The sequence below is a fragment of the Larimichthys crocea genome, chromosome XIII (genome assembly GCF_000972845.2).
Source record: "Larimichthys crocea isolate SSNF chromosome XIII, L_crocea_2.0, whole genome shotgun sequence".
Classification (NCBI taxonomy): domain Eukaryota; kingdom Metazoa; phylum Chordata; class Actinopteri; family Sciaenidae; genus Larimichthys; species Larimichthys crocea.
The window spans coordinates 14,098,993-14,114,058 of record NC_040023.1 but is presented as its reverse complement, the minus strand read 5'-3'; the positions used below and the strand labels follow the sequence as shown (position 1 = coordinate 14,114,058).

The 15,066-nt window shown below is 41.0% G+C and overlaps 1 protein-coding gene across 3 annotated transcripts; it reads left to right on the top strand.

Moving 5' to 3' along the window:
* Nucleotides 1–2,639: 2,639 nt before the first annotated feature.
* vegfaa (vascular endothelial growth factor Aa) lies at nucleotides 2,640–14,474 on the top strand. Of its 3 annotated transcripts, XM_010748199.3 has the most exons (7): nucleotides 2,640–3,383; nucleotides 4,753–4,795; nucleotides 7,088–7,284; nucleotides 8,008–8,084; nucleotides 8,172–8,204; nucleotides 10,450–10,581; nucleotides 11,925–14,474. In XM_010748199.3, exons 1-7 carry the CDS (start codon nucleotides 3,318–3,320, stop codon nucleotides 11,944–11,946), a joined length of 570 nt encoding a protein of 189 aa, XP_010746501.1. In that variant the 5' UTR covers nucleotides 2,640–3,317; the 3' UTR covers nucleotides 11,947–14,474. The 3 variants fall into 3 exon arrangements, with proteins under 3 accessions (XP_010746501.1, XP_010746500.1, XP_010746499.1); XM_010748198.3 differs by lacking the exon at nucleotides 10,450–10,581 and having other exon boundaries at nucleotides 2,642–3,383; nucleotides 8,172–8,208; nucleotides 11,925–14,473; XM_010748197.3 differs by lacking the exon at nucleotides 10,450–10,581 and having other exon boundaries at nucleotides 2,643–3,383; nucleotides 11,925–14,473.
* The last annotated feature ends 592 nt before the right edge of the window (nucleotides 14,475–15,066 follow it).

Here is a 15,066-nt window from a genome sequence, read left to right as displayed (position 1 = left end):
TATTTCATGTCTTAGAAGACACAGCTTTTTTTGTGTTTCTTCAAGTCAGACTAGCCAGACTTTCTTCTTAAACTGATTTAGAAACTTCTTTCAGAGCTCAAGGATAGCTGGTTAACACAATAAGTTGCATTCGGCCTCTGCTCATGCTGTGAATCTCATCTCACGCAAGACAAGACAAGAAAAGACAACAGTGGAGACAGAGTAGGCTAGAGAGGGCAGGAACCATGGAAACTATGTGGAGTGGTTTCAGTGGAGCAATGAGCCATCTACGATGGGCCGAGCTGAATGGGAACAAGCCAGACTCTGCTGGAGATCAGAGGCTGGGATGATGCTTTGTACGGAGCAGGACACCCATTCTTCTGTGATATGTCCCAGCATGCATCAGGATGTCGAGGATTCAGGATGAGCCTCAAAATGAAAGTTGAGTCTTTATAATCATTCACATCTGCACTCTGCACATTTTTGTTGAATGTGAATGAATAAAATTAAAAATCCTTCAGCAATGTTTAATTTTTCATGTTTAAAGATAGAGTGCATCAATTGATTTTACTCTTACACTGAAATATATATTATATATTATTATTATTATTAAACCCGGTTATGATTTGTTGTTCAGAGAAAGGTTGTGTCTCTGTTTAATACAGAAAAGGTTCACAGTGACTTGAATTAACAGTTAACTGAAAAGTTAGGTTAGGTTTTCCTTAACCTTAACCAAGGTTAAGCTTTTGTTGCATGAACCACAGACTGAGCTCATGATGAGAAGCTGTCTCTGGGGTCAAAGTCCTGCTCTTTGTACTCCCACCATCCATCACCATTACCTCCATCCAACACTTCAGCTTCATTCACTCAAATAAACATCCTATGAACATAATCCATAATTCTCAGATGCAAGGTTGCTTTTGGTATGTTTAGCTTTTGGTATGTTTGAGTGGAAGACCAGGAATGCCTCTGAAGAGAGACTATATAAAAAACAAACTGTGAGGCAAAAAAAAATGGAGGCAAATGAGAGAATGGTAATGGATAGCTCTTTTCAGTGCTCAAGGAATAAAAAAAGTCTCCATCAGAGTCATAGCGGCAAAAAATACAACAGAATTTCTGCTTTGAGGAAACAGCAGTCTGTTTTTAATCATCAAGTTCTTTCTCTCATTTTCAGTTGCACTCATGAAAGCACAGACATTACAGATGTTGCTCAACTGGCCAAATTCATTTGTGGTATTGAGATTTTGACAACTTGAAGGAATGTCACTTTATCATCAATCGACCACACAGAGGTGCTCCTGCAAATATATATTTGTATTTCAGCACAAACTGTTGCATTCCATGTTTCTTCTGTGGTATCTGGCACATATACTGTAACTGTCATGGCATTACAGTTGTATGCACTGTGTTCACCACAGTTCATGCTCATGGAGTTCCATCAGATAAGATGTTTCTGGACAAACCAAAGATTTTTAGAAAATCCACCAACTCTTGGAAGTCGTAGCACCTCCTTCCTCTTCTCCTTTCTTGAAATCTGAAGTTTTCCAAGAAAGTGCAACACCGTTCTATGTCCTCTAGAAATCACGTTGACGATTGGTCCAATGCTCCAGTTTAATTTCCAGAGCTACTGTTACCAAAACTGTCCAATATTCAAGAAACAGCTGCTCTGTACTAAACCTGACACCTGCCTGGTGCGCTAAGCTAATATAAACAAACTTTGTAAATTTGATTTATTCACAGTAACAGTGACACAGCAGCACCATCATACAGCCAAACAGAAAAAAACACTGCTACCAGCTTGAATCCAGCATACTATAAATAAGAATGTAACACCTGAAAAATGACACCAGAACATTGTTGTTGGTGTAATACAAACCCGGGTGGCTAAAGACCTGTGGTATGCACTTACAGGGTAAATAGGAAAGATGTCCTGCTTCCAGGAAGCAAACAGTGATTGTGCTTCATTTCACATGTATATCGTGCTGAAACAGAACACTGCAGCTCGACATAACATGGAACATGAACCAAAACCAAAACAAAACCAAAAGGCAGAGAGGCAGGGTTGCTCAGAAAGCAAGAAAGTGAGTGCAATGAACTGGAATTACATTCCCTTTACACTGGAACAGCATGAGGTCATCTTAAAAGAGGAACTGTTTCTGATATTATAACAACAAAACAAATGTGTTAACTGACTATGATACAGAGGATAATGTTGTCCAAAACTGGTCATTCAAATCACTTTAATCAAATGCATCATCCCCAGCTGCCACTAACAGATAATGAACTGAAAACTAGAGCAGCACAAAAACATTGATAAATCTTCAAATCCCACCACAGACAAAGCAGGTGATATAACAATAAACTATCATTATTATTATTATTATTATTATTATTATTATTATTATTATTATTATTGACACTTATTGGTCCTCACAGCAGTGTAAGAACTCCAGGCTTCAGTCTTGATGTATAAAGAAAACGCAGCCAAATTTAGTTCTACTGTAACTACGTTAAATGTTAATATTATAAGTATGACATCAATGAAGAGAGTCTCATAGCCTACGTGTGTGTAAACCGCAGGTCCACAGTCCCCACCCACACTCCGTCATGGGTTCTTCACAGCCACAGCCCGCCAATAGAAATGAGCCTGCTGCCCAATACCCAGCAGCACCTTTAATAACGCCTGAACTACAGCAGCCACAGTAAGAGCACAGAACGCCGCACAGCGGCCGCTACTTAACCGGAGACAAGCTGCTGCCCAAAGAGAAGGAAGCGAAGCCAAAGCACAGCGCAAACGAGCGGACACGAAACAAGAAACACAAGAAGAGAGGACTGCAGAAAAGAGAAAGCAACAGGATCACTTACCGGCAAACACTGCCTGCTGTCCCTCCACACACACGCGCGCGCACACACACACCGTCGTGTTGTGGGATCAATGAGCGTAAAAGAGAAAGAGCGGTGCGTAAAGTTGAGTTGAGCCGCACGTCCCCGCATCCTCAGTGAACGTTCTCGGAGGATCAGCGTGTCCCGGCTCCAGCGTGGATCTTTAGAGCCCACCATAGTGTCTTTGTCTGTGGATGAGCGACGCTTGTTGGATCGTAAGCTTTCCATCGGAGCGCTGCTGGGAGACGCTGTGAACGTGCCACAGTCGTGTCATAGATATGGATTTGCTTTTGCTATAGCCAAAATTTGCCGCGGTTTTTTAAAATATTCATTTTTCATTTTTTGACTGTGCGCGTGCTTTTGTTTTGTTTTGTTTTGTTTTTTTTTATTGTTAGTCAGATTTTATTTTCTTGAACGACCGCAGAGATTTCAAGACTCCAGACGGAATTACAACCATGAACTTTGTTGTTAGTTTGGTACAAATCCTTTTGGCAGCGGTTCTTCACCTATCCACTGTAAAGGTGAGTCTTTGACTTTATATGTTCTGACATGTGGTATCACTGTTATTATTATTAATGTTATTGGACTGTTAGGACACGTGTCTCTGAAGCTAACAGCTCTCTGTCCTCATTTATTGATACCTATGTTCTCTTTAGTAAGAAACACTGCTCATGTCCAAATGTTCTGATAACTGACTGAACACAGTGTGTAGGCCCTGCACGAACGATCAGCATGTTCTCTGCTGTTTCTAATTAAAAGCTTTAGTCTTGCTTTTATTGAAAGCTCTTTTCTTCATGAAGGAAGGCTGTCTAATAATCCGATTTTAAAAGTGCAGCTTCATGAGATAAATGTCAAGATCAGTCTATAAATGATCAAATAAATGCTGCTTTTTGGATTAGCTTTGTGCCGAACTGAAAAAAAGAACTGATAATATTCTTCATAAAACGTGTTTTTAATTATTCATGCTGTAGATGTGGAGTATTTTTGTAAAGTGTGCTTTCAACTGCGAGCTTTGTGAATGGAGTTCTGCCTCGCTCGCCCTCACAGTGTGGCTGAGCTGCTGCTTGAGCCGCAGGCTTTAGTGCCACTGCTCTGTTCTCACCGTGATCACACGGTCCAACCCGCTTTCTCACGCAATATCTCCACCAGTTACAGCATTCACATAAGGTGAACGAGATCTCCCAGGGACGCACATTCATCAAGTTTACGAGCCAAACAAAGAGCGGCCGAGGACCTTTCAAAATAAAACTCGACCACATTCAAGCATTTTGATATATCATTTGGAATCGATCCATGTTTTATTTATTGATTTATTTATTTATAACCTGTATGATAGAGACAGTTTGACATGTAATTATCTCCACATGTGGACATGCCCTGTTTTACATGTGCTGTCATGTTGGGAGAGACTCTTTCATCTCCGAATGATTAAAAGAATGAACAGATATATCAGACCTCATTTGGCCATCGACCTGTTTAAGTAACTGACTGTGGTGCTTTAACTTTGATGGTACTCTAGCCCTGCTCCTCACCTACATGTATGCAACTTGACAGCTGATACATCAGTCACTTGTTAACAGAGACAGAATAAAAAGTAAAAGCCTCCAACCGCCAGTTTTTTTTTTCAGTGTTTGACACCCTTTGTGACATATTCATGCAGCATCATCACACAGGCAGTTTGGCGTCCCTGTGGATCATCTTTAGATGGAATGAGCTGCCTGTGAAATGAAAATAAAAACCTTAACCTAAACCATAATATCACATGTTACGATATGTACAGTCAAATGTAATGAGACGAACAAGATCATTTGTTTTATTGGGTGATGACATGTTTTAGTGCTGCATGCAGGTGAGAAATATTTAACATCTGCTCTGATACATCTCTTACAGTCTGCCAGCATCAACAAGGGACTGGACAAGAGTAAAAATGAGGGTAAGTTTTCAATTTCTCTTTTCTAACCATGGGGACATCTAGTGGACCTGTGATGAACATTTATTGAAAATGATTTTGTTTCTTTTAAAAGTTTGAAATGTTGACATGTGTAGTCTGTATTTGTGTGTCAGTATGAGGATTGTTTTCTGTACAGAGTGCATAGAAATCAAAGTTCTCAGCGGTGTAAGGTCTGGACTTGGGACTTTGGAGTCGCCATAAAAGGTGCAGATTTCGAAACAAGAGTTAATGTGAGAGAAAAGGTGGAAATGAACCAAGGCCTCCTCAATAATTCAGTTGTTTTGTGTTTCTTTTTCTTTTTTTTTTCCACCAATCTGTGCTGGAAGAACCAGTCAATACACGAGCAGACAGTCAGCCTCGGTTCAATGCCGTACTCGTGTTTGTTTGACAGTTGTGTTCAGGCCAAGGTTGGACCTTCTGGTTGCTGATGAATGGGGAGACAAATTAGTCACCACAAACAGCATCACCGGACAATTTCTGTGGTTGCTGTTTAATGTTTGTGGAGGAGCAGGAAGTCTGCCATCTGCACACTGCTGCCCTTAACACCCCACACTGTCAGAGATCGCACCCCCCGATTAAAAGCTGTCATACACAGATGAGATAAGGCCGTAGCTTGATTACTCCTGCGGAGCTCTGCATTACAAGAGATTCAAGTCCACCTCAGCTATGATAGACATCATAGTAATAATATATTTTCCCACAATCACAATTACACAAAACCATCAAAATAGTCTCTCGGCACCTTCTGACTTTTGCACATTGGTTCCTACTAAAGACTTTGGTTTCATACATACATTTGTGTATGTGGATTCATTCTTATTTGTGGAGAGGTGTGGATCGAGTCATGATAATAATGAAGACAATGAGATGCAGTTGAAAGTCCAGGAAACAGTTATTTAGAGCTTTTCAGCCGTTGGGCCTTAGGAATGAACCTTTTAAAAACCAGTTGAGTCTTTTTATAGATCTCCATCCCTGTATTGTGTTTTTGTTAGTTTTAGTTTGGTCTTTCTCTCATTATACTTGTGGTTCAGTAAAGTGTTTTCAATAGTTTTTGGACAACAACAGGGCTCTAAGGCACAGAGAAATTAGATTAACCAGGCTTTCACGGTACTTAATAGAACACTGGATAAATTCATTGTTTGTTTCAGAGACTTAAAAAATATCATCAGTTGTATCCTTTAAAGAATGATGTAAGACAGAGTCAAATCTGTGAAACCTTGGTTAAGGAGGTAGAACCAGTTGAGTGTGTTGACATTAGGCTGTGTCTGCTGACAATCTTGTGAACCATATGCACCCAGCAGCTCTGTATCCTGGAGCAGGTGCTTGTGTTTTAGCTGCACACGTCAGCTGGTCAGGTCACCATGTAGCCAAAACTGCAGTCATTCATTATAAGAGCTGGACTGATATGTGATGCTGCAGACTTTGTTAGAAAATCACATGAGGTCCATTCAACAAGGTCCAGGTTCCCTCTGACCACAGGCAGCATGCTTTTATTATTATTTCTTTCCTCACCATGTTTAGTTAAATTAATGCAAAATTTAATTCAGATTCCAGAATCCATCTGAGTCTCATTTGTAGAGTTTTGAAAATATAATGGTAAAGTTCATTGACCCACAGGCAGACCCTGCACAGGGGTGGGCTTCCCGGGGTCACATGTTAGAGGTGAACTCTGGCGCCACAGTGCCTGAGGTCATAGCTCTCCTGACAAACCAGGGGTCAGGAGTTAGCAAGGGGTTGCTGGGAACACACTCTGATGGGCTGTGGGATGGTTGTTATTCTGGGCTGCACAGGGGGTGGAAGTACAGAGAGGTCCTGTTGTTGGCTTCATGAAATATTTGTAACATAGACAATGTTATCAAGCCAGTTATTAACTTTATGGTTTCTCCAAATCTTCAAATATTATTTCATGTGTGTGTGTATTACACCTCTGCAGAGGGAATGTCAAAGCTTTACCCAACGTGTGGTAGATATCATCGAATTTCAAGGTCACACATCACATGATATGAAGTGTTTCCTCTTCATATCAAATCAGTCAAGGTTGACATCTGTCTGTGTGGCTGCTTTAGTATAATTATTGTCACTGAAATAATCCATTTATAGCCTTTTCCTCTTTTGTCACATGGCCATATGTCTTGAGTTGAGCTGCTTTGAATCAGAGCATCACTGAACATTTCATATCTGTTTACATCCATGACTCTTAGCCAGTTTGACATAGAATTTTCCAATGATGGCAGTGATTAAAACATGATCAATTCTCTTGTCTCTTTCTTTTAGTCATTCCCCTCACCGAAGTCCTCACCAAGAGTATGTGTCAGCCCAGGGAGTTGCTGGTGGACATCTTCCACGAGTATCCGGAGGACACAGAACACACCTACATCCCTTCCTGCGTGGTCCTCAACCGCTGTGGAGGCTGCTGCAATGACGAAGCAATGGAGTGTGTACCCACAGAAAGCCGCAACATCACATTGCAGGTGAGCCCAGATGAGAATCGGGATTAACAGAATTATTCTGAATTTAGCTGCTGGAAAAACACCTTAATTATCAGATGTCATGTTAGCACTTAAGCATCTGTTATTACAATGTATTGATTCAAGAGAAGAGCCTGTGCAATCCAAGTCAAGATTTGTTTGGTTTATGCATAAAAATGAATTCTTCAGAAGTAATAATAAAAAAGCCACTTACGAGCTTTTTCCATAACTTTCAACAGCACACTATGGCACTCATCAGCAGATGGAATCTGCTGTGTTGTTAAGGAGATGGCTCAATTGTTATCACATGATCTAAAGGGTTGTACATGTGATTGAAATTCCATACCTAGGTCACATTATTCCTCCACCCACCAGTGAAGAACAACGAATGGGGTTGAGAGTTCCAGAAAAAGCTCAGGAGCACAATTTGAGAGCACAAATTAGTAAGTCATGCTCTTGAACAGGGAAAGTTGGGGTTAGTCACTCTTCTTGAGACGCACATTATAAGAAGAGAAAGTGAAGTGGTGAGGCATGGCATCTCAGATATGTTGTTTACCCCAGCACACTGTGTTTACTGCAATGTCGGTGTGGTCAAAGCCTCCGACAAGGCCTGCTGTTTGGAGTGGATGCCGGCTGCAGAACTATAGAGACGTACAGTTACAGAGTGGTCAGGGCTCTGCTGTTGTTTTTAGCTAAACCTTGTTATGTCCTCTGTTTCTCCTCAAGGTAATGCGGTTCAGACCACATGTAACGCAACATACTATTCACCTAAGTTTCACAGAACATCAAAAATGTGAATGCAGGTAAGAGACTTCCATTCTTTGACACACAGTAACAGTGATTATCCAACAAATGCTGAAATCTAAATGATCTCGCTCTTTTTCTTTCAGACTAAAGCCAGACGTTCAAGTAAAGAAAGAATAGTAAGTACGTGTTCTGTGTTTTGTCTGTTCTCTTATGTGTTGGGTTTGGGCATTACTGTATTAAAGTGGGGTGCACATTTGAACTGTGTTTAGACCTGAGGACTACACAAGCTCGCAAATGACATGAGAACACAACATGGGAGAGAATTTTACAAAAGTAAAAGTTTGAAGTTCTGACGTACAGTGCTGCTGACACATATTGGAAGGTACTAACAATGTATCAGGTTTTAGTGCTTAGTGCTTGCTTTGTTAACTCTGGTTCGGTTAGGGTTAATATGCACAGACTTAAAAATGATATAATGTTTACAAGTTGACCATGTAGATGATGGAGGTACAGAGCAGGCTCTTCAGATCCTATCTTTACGGGGCTCACACTTTGAGCATGCTCTTTTTTATTGCAGCCGGTTTAGTGCTTTATGGTGTAGCTATAACAGCATGTGTGATTGAGGCGTAGCCGGCTGGCTTCAGACCACCCGCTGGTGTCAAACCTGACCCTCGGCTACCTCCCCACAGTCTAATCATAGCAACAGGTGTCGTGCTGTTGCCCTATTTATATTTTTAGTGATGTATATAGAGGATGAGCTCGGACGTGGGCTGAGGTGGCATCGTTGGTTGAGAGAAGTCACTTGCTGTCACACAGGGCTGTGTGTGAATTTGATGTATGCATGCATGTGGTTTGTGTGTCTTCTCCATGGTAGGTCAGGTTGTTTAATTGGATAAGAGGAGTGCGCATGCCGAACTGTGTCTTAGCAGGTTAAACCCTTATGGATTGGTGGAGGAAAGATTGGATCATATTGGCTAAGTCAAACCCATTTGTCATGAGGCTGAAGGCTTGTTGGATGTCTGCCTGTCACTGTGCACGTAGGCAGCTCGTTTACCCTGTGGCAGGGTGGAGTGAAGATACTATAAAGAGGATATGCTCATCCATGCAGCGGGTTACAGGAAGATATATCTTGATACACCTATCTGAGTCCTATCCTGTGGATCAATATCCAACCCTGCTAATTATGAGAATAGATTAGAAGTGATATTCTGTTGACTGATTACCTCCTGTTTGATTCGATCAACTATTGATTGAACCCTGCATGATTGTGGCTTTTCTGCTCAGGTGTCTCTTCTCTTTCTCCTGCCATCTCCTCTGTCTGTCAGGGTTAAGCGCCGATTGCTCGAGAAATTTGCCCATTGCTGCAGTCTTCCATTTATTACCTGTGGCCCTTTTCTATATCTCAAACATTTCCATGGCAGTCATGTCAGCTCTACGAGGATTGGTTATCATTAAGTTTGTTTGCTGGCCTGTAGTGTGCTTCACTCATAATTTCTACTTTTTGCTGTTGTCTGTCTGTGGCTTTTTATCTGTTGCCCTGTTTCTTTTTGGTTCAGATGATAGATGGCCACAACAGCTACAGTACTGACACGTGGTGTGTTCAGTTTAAGATCACTGAGACCTTGAGAGGTTCACTGATAGATTCTGCTTTGGGTTGCTTTGTTCTTGTTTTTATACAGGAGGTGATACAGGATTATCCTGCTGCTTGGATGTGTTGCTTTGCCAAGCAAAATCAGTTCTATGAGACAAAGCATAGCTCCTTGTTGTAGCAACTACCATTATATATCTAGTTCTGTCCTTGTTGTGTCTTTGGTGTGACCTTCCATCTTATAAGCTGAGCACTGTAACAGATACTGCAACAACTATAGTGTCTTCAACAACTTCAAAATATTAGATGTTCATTTTTCATCTGCGTGTGCCTCCTATGGGTGACCGTGCTCCTTCCATCACATCTCACCACCTTCTCTTAAGGAAGTTATTTGAGGTATAGGGTTCTGCAGTGACCATGAGATGAACCATATTCATTAAGGACTACCTTTGAAATTATTTAAATATACAAATGTGCAGGGAAATGCCCCCTTTCACCACAAATACAGCATCAAACATATGAGGAGTACATGGCCCTGTGTCACTCCTGGAGCTCATCACACCAAGCTTCAATTATACAGGGGCCAAAGGGCCAGAGGGTGCCAGATCTGGTGGATTAGTCTAATAGCTGAAACATCAAATCCTGTCCTGTGTGTAAACACATATTGTCTTTACAAAGCGATCTTAAGAGGGATGGGGGGTTGGGGTTGCATGAGTGTCTGTGTCTGCCCTTTCTGCAGAATTCGCTCTATAGCTTAGATCCCTCTCTCTCCCTCTCTCTCTCTCTCTCTCTCTCTCTCTCTCTCTCTCTCTCCCTTTTTGCTTCCCTTGCAGCCACTGTGCGCCTTGCTCAGAGAGAAGAAAGCGCTTGTTTGTGCAGGACCCTCTCACCTGTAAATGTTCCTGCAAATTCACACAATTAGACTGCAAGTCCAGGCAACTTGAGTTAAACGAAAGAACTTGCAGGTTTGTTTACCATACATACACTATAAACAACACGCCTTCAATCCTTCTTTTCTTTTTTTCTGTCCCTCTCGCCGCCCGTCTCAGTGCAGATGGATTTCCTGCTGAGAAATGCATGCTTCTCCTTGCTTTCTGATGTTGTGTTGGTGTTTGTAGATGGGAATGTGGCAGCTCGGTACTTCTGTGTGCTTGCATCGTCTCTTGTCAGATGCAAACAATCTCATCAGTGTTGATGATGTCTTGAGATTACAGCTGAAATGTTGTTCAGTCCAGTCCAGTCTGCATGTTATACATAACTTCGTTTGATAATTTGCCAACATTGATCATAAAGTTAGGGTTAGAAACTCCCAGACCCACACATTGTGTATTAGATTAGCCATCACTGTCTGTTCATACGCGATGATTTTGCCATTTGTTTTTTTCCATCATCACAAGCTGTTGTTGAGTGAAAATACTTCATCAAAAAATGTTTTTGGGGAAATAAAAATGTTTTTTTCTTAGTTCAGTGACCTAGGGTTAGCCGGATGACTAAAGGCATTATATAAAGGCTTTTGAAAGGGTTTCATGAGCCTAAGAGGATTTAAAGTTACCCATGGAGGAGCACGTAAACCTTCAGCCAGTGTAAAAATTTGTTTTTGACAAAGTTCAAAGTCAACGACAGGGGTTTCAGTGATCACTCATTGTGACAAAAGTCTGCAGGCGACTGAATACATTTAGTGTCTCACTCGTGTTGTTTCATAAGCAAAAGCACACTCAAATACTAATGAGCTAAAGAGTTAAACTCATCACACTGACCATGTGCAGCTTGTAGCCAAATAGAGAGTTGCTGGGACTGCTGCCTCTAGTTAACAAGGCTGTGTCTCGTGACCTCTCCTGACCCTGCAACATCCATGACCCCTGACCATTGGAGGGACCCCCCACACTGCTTCAGATTTAGAGAGCCACACACTTCTGGGTGGAGTGACCACTGACATGATTCCAATTGGCTGCTCAGTGTTCAGGAGAGAGAGTGGAGGGGACCTAAGGGTGGTAGGTCTCTGGAACTGGGGTTAGGTGCATATTGACCTCTACCACTCCAGTCCACTCCACCCTGCCCCCCAGTTCCAGCTATAACCCTGCCCTAAACCCTAAAACTAAGTTAAGCTACCACAGTCATAGCGACCAAACCTTGAGCAGAAAAAGTACCATGAGGTGGAAACTGACCCAGACCATCTATCCCCCAACCCCTGATCTCCCTCACTATCTACTTCTGCTTACTGTTTTGCCCCGTCTCTTTTGTGCATGGAGCAGTTATAAACTAGTTTGCTGCTTGTCAATTAACCACATTTTCATCTTGTCCTCCATAGATGTGACAAACCGAGGAGATGAGACCACCAACACTGTTATGAAGGAATTATTTTCTTGGCACAGCACTTTGAAACCTGAGGATGCATTCCCAAGGACATGAAATGACAAGGCAAGACAGAACATTCTGGATGCAAATCTTGCCACAGTCAGCGTAAAGATATTAATATATATGTACATATACTATAAGTACATTGACAATGTGTATTGCTGCTACACTTAAAAGACACTATTTAAAGCAAAACGAATACGCCACTGGCGTGTGAATGGGAAATATTTCAGTGGCGTTCTGCTTATAGAACAGATAGAAGAAATTGTTTTATGTAACACTTCACTGGATGCTGGTCTGCTGTGGATATGAATATCTTAAATATTTCTTCGTGAGAAATACTGGTGACCACAACTTCAAAGAGCAGTAGAGCAGAAGACAAACTTGCCTCAGAGACAGAAGAGTCTGAGAGGGGACGGAGACGGGACGAGGAGACAGAGGAACGCTTGTTGGACGTAACTGAACAGCAGGCCAAGAACTGTTTCCCTCTGTGACATGATGTGAAGTTTTGTCTCCACTGTACTGACTGACTCCAACTGGTGTGATAAGTGGACTGAGGATACAGGTTATGTACCATGGTGACAGATAATGTGAAGATGACCTTCTTCCCTCATGGAGGGGTTACGTGACGATAGCAAGAACTGGACTAATGGGTTAGCTAAATGTTTTGGCAAGTAAAAATGTTAGCATTAGGTTAGGGTTAGGTTTAGGCCTAAGTGTTGACAAGTAAACAGCATTTAATGTTAGAGTTCAGGGTAGGACAAGACTTAGGGAGTGGAAGTTTCCATCAGGGTTAAAGGTAACAAACCACTACCTGTTTCTGGTCCTGTGTCCTTCATGCAACCCTTCCCTGGTGGGAAAACACATTTGTCTTTCTTTTTGTGCACAGAGTTTATTATTTACATTTGAGGTATTGTTTTCCTTCCACAAAATGTCTTGAGACCAGGCTGTCTAAAGGGATATTACTGTAGGTATATACGGAGAACTAAGAAGTAACTAAATGAGCTGATCCCAGATCAGATCAGCACCTCACTGTAGAGATCCATAACCTTCCTTTTTTAATGGCTTTGTGTGTCCCAAAGAAATCCACAACAGAGCAGTTCATCATAAACGATCTGTATATACTTACTTAATATCCCTTTGTCTAGTACACTACATCTTATTTATAGAATATGTTCAGTATTCTGTATTCTGATATTTATATGCAGTGTTAGGGTTATTTTTGTTTGTACTCCTCAACTGTTTTCAATCTGTCCAGAGATTGAACGGAGAACACATATGACTGTAGACTCCTTTCTCATGAGAAAAAGGACTGAAAGACAAAAGCTTTGACATTCCTGTTTAAACTATAGCTGTGTTTCTCACCAGCTTGAGGGGGATCATGGTGGGCCTGTTGACCGATAGAAACCCCAGCCATCAACATGTGCGTGCATGATGCGCCAACACAGGTGTTTTTCATTTTGGACTGTGGTGATGGACATGTGGTTTTGCACTTGTGGGCCGGAAGACACATCATATGGAGGACTGAAGGAGTCTCATTGCTGCTGCTCAGCTCGGACCTAATTTAGTGAAGACTGTCCAATCAGACTGGGGCCTCTAGTCTGGGGGTGGTAAACTGGCACAGTGTTTTCTCAGACTTTAACCAAGGCGCTAACATAAAGTCCTCACTCCCTAATCATGCCCTTGAGATAATAGTCATTTGTGCTCTGAAAAAGAATACATCGTGTGCTCAACTGAGTCTTTTCTAGCCTTAAATTCCATAAGAAAAATCAGAAACAATGCTGGAAAATGCCTTAAATTCATGTCAAAAGAATAATGCTAATATTTAATAATAGCTAAAACCTCAAATACAATTCAGACAGAAAACACAGATTGTCTACTGTTTATTCCACACAGCAGCATGGAGTGCTGCAACAATGGCCAACACAAACTGTGATGCTACATGACTCAGTGATATTAATTTAAGGGAAGTAAAATAAGGGCACATCTACACTAAAACACTCCCCCCTACCCTGACTGTACCAGCCATGCTTACAGCAACAGTAACAATGACACTTTTACTTGAAGGAATGAATGACTAATTTACACAAATTATTCATTCAAAGGTGTAAACTACTAACTGTACTACCTGTGAGGCTCTGTACAATGTTATCAGGAATGCCGATCAGTGATTCTGACTCTAGATCGGAGTCTTTTTTTTCCCCAAACAGTGACACATTTCTTCTCATGAATGCTACCTGTGTTCCCGTTAGCACCGACTGTATCACTGCTATTCACGTGAGCTGCCACCCTCAAACTCGAGGCCTGAGTGTGTTCACTGAGAAGGGCTGCTGGCTCTTCAGTCCTCTGATGATGACAACATTCTATTTGTATTTAAATGACAGACTTTTCTTGAGTTTGTACAGCCACACATTTTTAGTATATTTTCACATTAATATATTTATTGGTGCTGTAAAATGTGTTATGATATTAATACTCTTTTTTGTTGTTGTTTTTAGTCTTTAAGTATTAAAACATATTTATTTTGAAAATACATGGACGTTTCTCATTTCATTTCAACTAGTTTAAAAGTGTATCTTTTCTCTGTGAAAACGATGGTGTCAGATACATATGACGTTTCTAATCCTGGTAGATCATTAAGTAGACCAAGAGAGCTTTTATGATTGAAGTCACAACTCCATCAATAATATGCAGAAATATTCAAGATTTATTTTATTTATTTATTTATTTATTTATTGATACCTCTATTTATATGTAGCTATTTGATGTACAGTACATGTATACTGGAGTGTTCATTCATTCCTATATAGAATAGTCTGTATAGCACAAGTTACCAGTGTAAGCTCACTGAAAAGAAATCAACAACAATTACAGTTTTGAAGTCTACATAAAAAAGTTTTCTCTAATAAATGTGTTTCATAATCACAACCATAAATACAATTTGTTCTGTTGTGTTAGGTTACACTAAGAGTAAACTTTAGTAGCAATGTGTGGCTACATGTAATGTTTACAACCTTAGTTTAGAATGCTAACATTTGCTAATTAGCACTCAACACAAAGTCAAAGGGAATGTCATTAGATCTGAGGTATGTGGT

What these genes read in the sequence shown, in the direction of transcription:
- vegfaa (XM_010748199.3), top strand. Translation starts at nt 3,318, where the DNA reads ATGAACTTTGTTGTTAGTTTGGTACAAATCCTTTTGGCAGCGGTTCTT. An exon ending in TTCACCTATCCACTGTAAAG is followed by an intron (nt 3,384 to 4,752) that starts GTGAGTCTTTGA and finishes CATCTCTTACAG; the next exon opens with TCTGCCAGCATCAACAAGGG. An exon ending in GGACAAGAGTAAAAATGAGG is followed by an intron (nt 4,796 to 7,087) that starts GTAAGTTTTCAA and finishes TCTTTCTTTTAG; the next exon opens with TCATTCCCCTCACCGAAGTC.